General features: G+C 44.7%; 1 protein-coding gene across 1 annotated transcript in view; it reads left to right on the top strand.

Moving 5' to 3' along the window:
* The first annotated feature begins 5083 nt into the window (after positions 1 to 5083).
* The window catches only part of xkr6b (XK related 6b), a 43113-nt gene continuing 40786 nt past the window's right edge, over positions 5084 to 7410 (top strand). The window contains exon 1 of the mRNA XM_088002265.1: positions 5084 to 5652. Within this exon, the coding sequence (XP_087858391.1) occupies positions 5084 to 5652 (569 nt within the window). The remainder of the gene's footprint in view (positions 5653 to 7410) is intronic.

Raw genomic sequence — 7410 nt, 5'->3', positions numbered from 1 at the left:
AATGATGTTTTAAACCAGTCTCTCAATGTTCCCATTGCAGATGACAGTTTGACATTTGCCGATTAGCTCTGAGCATTGTCTACTGACTTTCAGCACTCTTAATCACCCTCCAAACCTACATTATTACTCACACAAGAGTTTTGTTCTGATTCAGATAAAGGCCAACTCAGTTATGATTCACTCCCTTGGTTTGACCAGGCAAAACATTTTTTGTTTGCATTTCTGTTTATATGAAGATATTTTGGGCATGTTGAATCACAGGATTCTGGCAGATCACATAATGTCTTTAATGTGGGAGCTGAGTCGTGCGTGCTAAAACAGTTTGAATTAAAATGTACTTTATTGTGTGGCAAAGTTGATCTGGCCACCATGGAAAACTGTATAAAACACTTGTGTTTTATACTTAGGCTTGGATGAGATTTGGTCTGAAAAGTTGAAGTCTGGACATTGACGGGATGTTAAAGTTGACATGTTGCTTCAATGTAAGGACTGGGACAACACAACTAGAGTGGCAGAATAAGTTCATGGTCTACATGAAAAAAAAGGGGAACTGGACCTGGGATTGGGTTCCAACTATAAAGGGGTCAGATTTCTCAGCTTCGCTCAGAAAGTTTACTATATTGTGTTATTAAGGGAACAGCTGAACCTGTTGAACCTCAGATTAAGAAGGAGTAATGTGACTTTTGTCCTGACCAGGGAACAGAAACTTGATCGTCACCCTCACAGAGTTTCTGAGGTAATCATGGGAGCTCAGTTATCAGTTAATGGAAAAAGCCAATGTTCATGTCTCTCGTGGTATTTTGTTTGAGAGCATGGATTACCTGAGTTGTTTTTAATTGCTTTCTGGTCTTTTGCTGGTCTTTTGCTGTTCAAAAGAAGACCTATGTCTACATTCTAGAATCTAGATAGACAAACTCAAGCTTCTTTCCAGTGTGGATTGGACTCCGCCTGGGATGTACCCTTGTTCCAAAGCTTGTTTGTGGTGTTCATGGACAGGGGCTCTGACAATGGTGGTGGAGCGGAGGGTAAGAGAATGATCTCATCTGTGCTCTTTGGACAATATGGTTCTGTTGGCACCTTTATGCCATTATCTTCATTCAGTCTACACTGTACATGATTTAGAAATATGCAATAGTAACTGATTGTGAAATTGAAGGAGATAATAATCTGAAACCAGTGATGAAGCGTCAGAACAAAAAACAGACAAGCAAACCAGAGTAAATATCTACACAGGAGCAACTGGACACAGGCCACCTCTGCCAACTGTTAGGACTGAGGTCAAAGCTTTGCCCCATTTAACAACCAACCAGAAGTGCTACTGCTTTCTCCCCAACTCACAGCATGCAGCCATGTCTGATCATCTCTGTAAAGGGATGCGGCTCTGAAAATGAGACACCAGAGAAGCTGGCCAGCCAGTGAAAAATGTGACAGCTACCAAAGGGAACGCCTCGGTTTTATTTTGCAATCCATCTACGTTGTACTTCAAAAATATTTATAACAATACAGTAATACTATCATTTCTTAAACTTAGTGGATGTCTGTGAAATAAAGATTTGGAAATACATTAAGAATCTAATGGAGTCTGACAGGTGTTTGGTTTCAGCACGTTTGATGTTTCACAGTTGAAAGTGAAACATCAAGTATATGTCTCTACCGAGTTTACACATCTAAACAGCAATAAGTCTTGCCTGTTCTTAGGAAAATACTTGAAAATCAGTTAGGTCGTATGGAAAGCATCTACGAACAGAAATTTTTAAAGTCTTGCCAAGGATTCTCAATTGCATTTAGGTCTCGACTTTGGCTCAGCCATAAAAAACAAGAACATGAACATCTCTGTGTTTAAGGATGCAAACCTTAGCCCCACTCATCAATCTTCAGGCTCTAACAGATTTAGTTCTAGGATTTAGCTCTATTCGGCATAAAACTGTACAGCTGGTGAAACCCGGACGTGTCTTTAGCTGTTTTGAACGTCTTTCACTTGTAAATGTCTCAACTGGTCTACAAATGGAAGACATTAAAAATAGGAGTTATTGAGTTACGTTTAACAGTTATCTTGGTAGAAGGTCACAGTGCAAAGGTTCTTAATTGATGTGCTAAACGTACATGGATGAGTACAAATAGTCAAAATAAACAAAATCAAGATCAGACCCATGATGCCTCAGAGAAATACATGAGAGATTACAGAAATATCTGCCGATGGGGTTCTTATTTGGTGTGACGATGATTATAAAAAAAAGAAACAAAGTATTTTGTTTTGTTTTTTTGACATATCCCTTTTTACATCTCTCCTGAAAATGGTAACCACAAAAAAAGAACTATCGTATGCTTGACAGACAACCTCCTGAGATAAAAAGAAAAGAAAAAGAAAAGGACTTCAAAAACAGATTGGTTCAGGTGATGTGAAAACTACTGAAACAGACGCTTTGCTCTTGCAGGAAACGTCCAAAAACAATTTGAGCTTAAAAACAAGGACTCAAAGCGGAAGCTACTGAAACTGCCAAACTTGGGGTAAATTCTGCTTTGTGAAATGCCGCTTTAGGCAGCAAAAATAAAGCGCATGCAAGAACTAAAAGGTTACACAGTCTCATTCTTAAATCAATACTATTTTTGGAAGATGGAAACTTGGCAGGAGTGCTGTGCCATTTAAAGAGTGCAGACATCTTTCAGAAGAATACTTGGACTTCCAATATTATTTCTCAAGAATCTGTACGCTGAAACATAAATGACATTCTTACAACACTGAGAAGGGAGGATGCAACCGCAACAGTCTGCTCTGCAAGGCAAAGACTGAGTTTGTGTTTAACGCACGGAGAAAACAGCAACAGAGAGCCAGACGGCAAAAATATGTGGGATTACTGTTGTCCTCATCATTTTAAAAGTTGACAAGCATAATCAACCAAGCATTCCACAAATAACCTAAATACACTATTGAAACAAAATTCTAAGTGTTAGTTAGTTCCTGCATTTTTGAACAGAAGACTTGCATTAGACAGATGTTCTGATGAAGACAGACAGCGCAGACAGAAATTCAGTAAGCAATCTAGAAAAGAGGAACAACACTGATTTTCTGCAGACACTTTGCTCTCCCGAGTCCAGCGTTGACTGTAAATCTTATCATTGCGAGCTTGTAGTTTATCGCATTATCAACCAAGTTATCAATAGTCAAAGCCCTGCTGGTTAAAACGAAACTCGAGTACAATTTTAACGAGGATCTACGGAAAACACGGAGAGCTGTCAGGGTTCAGCACCGGACAGCTCCCATCACACTCAAACAGGCAGAGCAGAGCCTGCTGAGCAGAGCACAGTGGAGCTGCAGCGAGGCTGAAGCGGGAATGAACCAATCAGTCTCATGCTTTATATGACCCTTCATGGCAGCTCTGTGGGCACAGTCTAATCACAGACTTACAACCTCTTTTGCTCACCCCTGCACTACTCAGGAAAAGCTGAAGATAGGAGAAAAAGAAAAAAGCTCAACAAATCAGAATGCATAGTCTCTGATTAGATAAAATATCAATTTACTGTTAGACTGAGAAACAAAGTAACATATATTAACAAAAAATGCAAGTTTCCAAACAAGCCTTATGCTCAGTCTCTGTTGCTTTGATAACCCCTGTATAAAATCTAGTGCAACAGACTTCACTAGTCATTTTATTAATTATTACTTTATTAATAAATAGAGTTTACGAGAGCGTGTCTTATTCTCATTGTAAATACAGTGGATTTTTTTTGTTTTGTTTTATTAAGGTTTTTCAGTGAACATTAATCAACAAGCAGCATCAGAATAACCAAGTAACACAGCAGACATGTCATGGATGCATTTGTGGAGACATTTAAAAGCAATAAAACAACTCCCCCAACCTTTGAACTGCTCGTGGAGAACTGTTCAGTCCATTTTTCAAAAATCAGACACAGTACGCCACAACCTTAACTCCACCAACACCATGGCGTACAAGTAGAGAGCATTAATCAGAGAATCAACCAAAAGTCTCATGACAATGCTGGAGGATCTGCGGCATAATAATTTGACAACAGAAACACAAATACACAAGTATGAGGAAACATGGTGGGGGCAGCAGCATTGTGAGGGGATTCGTACTGTGAGCAAATGACAGGCAAGCAGAGTTGATGAGAGGTGGAAAAGAGCGAACGCACAAAAATCCTAGAGGAAAACCTGATGTAGATAAAAGAAATTCGGGCGAAGCTTTACGGTGCATTCATACAACCAAACTAAACGTGTTGCATACAGCCAGAGGCACGCACACGTCTGGCATGTCAAAGTATTATGATTTTTGTTTTGACACTCTGTGGTCTGTTCTCGCTCGCTTTTAGTTGCACTTGTGACGTTTCTTCAATGAAAAGGGACGTAGGGTTGTAGGGAAACCCATTCCTTTCAAGCGGCAAGATTCCCGACAAAAGAATCATTCCGAAGTGTCACCGTGATGATTCTGCGTCACGCAGTCCTCCGACAGAAACTGTTTTGGGAGCCTAAAAGGAGACGCTAGATGGCAACCAAGCTGGGTGTTAGGTGCCGAGTGTCTCTCTCTCTCTCTGTGTGTGTGTGTGTGTGTGATTGTGTGTAAGAGAGTAGGAAAGAGGTGGGGGGGATAAATTACGTCGGCGTGGGACAGTGGAGGGACTGACGGTCTGCTCATGGCAGCTTGCAGCTGGAGGCGAGCAGCAGAGAAGGAGAACAACATAACCGAGCGGAATGGAAGAAAACTGAGCAGAGACGGTGTTGGACCACAGCTGGATGCGAGGGGTTCCAAATGAAAGTGTTTACACAGACAGATTAACGTGACCAGGTGGGGGATAGGTCTGCAGTGGAGAGGGAAAGGGGGGCGTTGGGGGGTGGAGGGCGGGAGGAGGGCGAGAGAGAGAGAGAGAGAGAGAGAGAGAGAGAAAAGACGCGCTGCGTCTCCCGTGACGATGGCGCGCAGTTTGGGGACGGAGTCCGCGGCGGCGACGCGCTGACACCCCGCTTTTAGATGGAGCCAACATTTGGGGTGCAGCAAAACAGGTGTCAGGGAAGTGTCGTCACGAACCCCGGAAGCCGGAGGAGGAGGTGGGAACATCAGAGGGAAAGATGGCAGCGAAATCCGATGGTCGCGGGGTCGTCACCGGTTTCGCCCAGCTGCACAACCTGGACGAAGTGGTGGGGACGGGAGAGGACGACGCGCGGGACGGCAGCTCCTTCCACATCTGCCACTGCTGCAACACCTCGTCGTGCTACTGGGGCTGCCGGAGCGCCTGCCTGCATTACCTCCGGAGGAAGGGGAGAGGGAAGGGGAGGGATGCGGGGCGACCACCGCAGGAGGAGCGCCTCTGGCTGGACTGCCTGTGGATCGTCCTGGCGCTGCTGGTGTTCTTCTGGGACGTGGGCACCGATCTGTGGCTGGCCGCCGACTACTACCACAAGCGGGACTTCTTGTGGTCCAGCCTGACTCTGTTCTTCGTGCTGGTGCCCTCGGTCCTGGTCCAGATCCTGAGCTTCAGGTGGTTTGTGCAGGATTACACCGGCGGCGGATTGGGCTCCGTGGAGGGACTCAGCAGTCGGAGGGCTACGGCTGGTTTCCAGAGGGACAGGTGCTGTCGCCTGTCTGTCTGGGTCTGGCAGACCATCATTCACATCTTTCAGATGGGACAAGTGTGGAGGTAGGGCAAACTTTTAGCTTAAACTTAAAAAAAAAAAAAAATCTCATCAACTCCTTCAAAGAGAAGTCTATCCTCCACCTCCGTCTCCCCCGCTGTCACCTGGTATAACCCGGGTCCTGTGTACATGACTTGGGTGAAAATCAGCAGTGTAGTGAACCCCTTTACGCTCGCCTCCCAGTCTCCACTGCTATGCACATGTCTGCATTTCGTTTCATGTGTGCCGTTGCCTCGCATTTTAACGCTCTCGGCTACAAATTCCCCGTCCTCTCGGGCTCTCAGGCAGACGTGTCCACACATCTGGATAGAAATTGCACCGAGATTGCTGAATGCGCCATTGCGCTGTGTGAGGAAGGGGGAGAAGGCGGCTATTTGTTCAACGAAGAGGGCCAGCTGAAAGCTTGCAATGCGTGTGTGCGTTTGCGTATGTGTGTTTGCGTGTACGTCTGTGTGTGTGTAAGAGAGGGAGCGAAACGCGCTGTTCACATCACAGTGTACAGTCGCCTCGGTTCACCCCCTCGCCCCCCCACTCCCTTTCCCTCCGCATACACCAACCAGAGGCCAGACGAGCATCTGGTTTCACGGCTCGCAAAACTACATCTCTCCCCACAGACATGATGTCATCGACTCCTCTGCGGCGCTCCACAGACCTGACCCCCCACTCCCCCTCCCTCCCACCCATCCATACCCCCCCCCCCCAACGCCCCCACGCTCCCTCCACCAAACTGATTTTTAAAGGTTTTCCATAAACGAAATCATGCGTCGGAGAACCTCGGAGACGCTTTCGCTCTGCGCGTAAAATGTGACATGCAGCGGCTACAGTAGTAAAATATGATGGCGAGGCTTCACGCTGTTTTTTTTTTTTTTCATTTTTTTTTTCATGCTGATCACAGAGGAGCGAGTTGTTTTTGGTGCAGACAGACGCAGTGGCTGGCATTTAATATGGGGGGAGGAGGGAGGGAGTGAAGCATGACGGTTGTCCCGAGGGGGGGCTGCCAACGTGAAACACGTTAAAACAGCAGCACGATATGAGAGCCAGAAGCAGGGGTCAGGAGATTTCATCATGCTCTTTCGTGTTTTTATTAATATTTTTTATTTATTATTATTTATATTCATAATAATTCGATATTGGAAAGTGTGCTGTTCTTCCAGAAAGCAGGATTGATCCCCACTTGTGTTGCTGACAGCAGCCCCCATGCTCCTCTTCAGATAAATAGATTTTTGCAGGCCGTGATTGTGTTTTATTCTGATGCATGAGAACATTTGCGCCACTGGCCAAATGATTCACACAGAGAGTCCAGGAGTGAAACTCACACTCAATGATCTTCCTCTAAAGGGGAAAAATGCCAGGCAGCAAAATGCATATTTTCCTCATCCACTAGTTCTACACTTGTGTTTCTGAGTTTTAGGGTAATAGGAAAAAAGGCGCTATTTGCTTTACTTGCTCTTTCGCACTATAGGGAAATTTAGCTCATCGTGGCGCATACCAAGCTGAGTTGGGTTTTCACAGACACAGATTTCCTCATCAGGCTTATTTTGAGGGATAAACTATTGATCACAAGTTAGTATATTGCTTTTGTGTGAGCTTGTTTGTTCAAAACACTCCAGTTGCACTTGTAGAAATGCCCCACTTCTTCCATACACGTCCCCCATCTCAGATAGTACTAGGATTCCATGTTTAATACATACTACAACATAATATGGCATTTCTTGATCTTTGAAGCATCTGTGTTTAGAATAAACTGTCTTTATTCTGTCATG

This window comes from Poecilia mexicana, unplaced genomic scaffold (assembly GCF_051168715.1).
Source record: "Poecilia mexicana isolate PSO_F unplaced genomic scaffold, ASM5116871v1 scaffold_21, whole genome shotgun sequence".
NCBI classification, from domain to species: Eukaryota; Metazoa; Chordata; class Actinopteri; order Cyprinodontiformes; family Poeciliidae; genus Poecilia; species Poecilia mexicana.
Note: the sequence above shows the minus strand (reverse complement) of the source record. Positions and strands in the feature narration are given on the sequence as shown.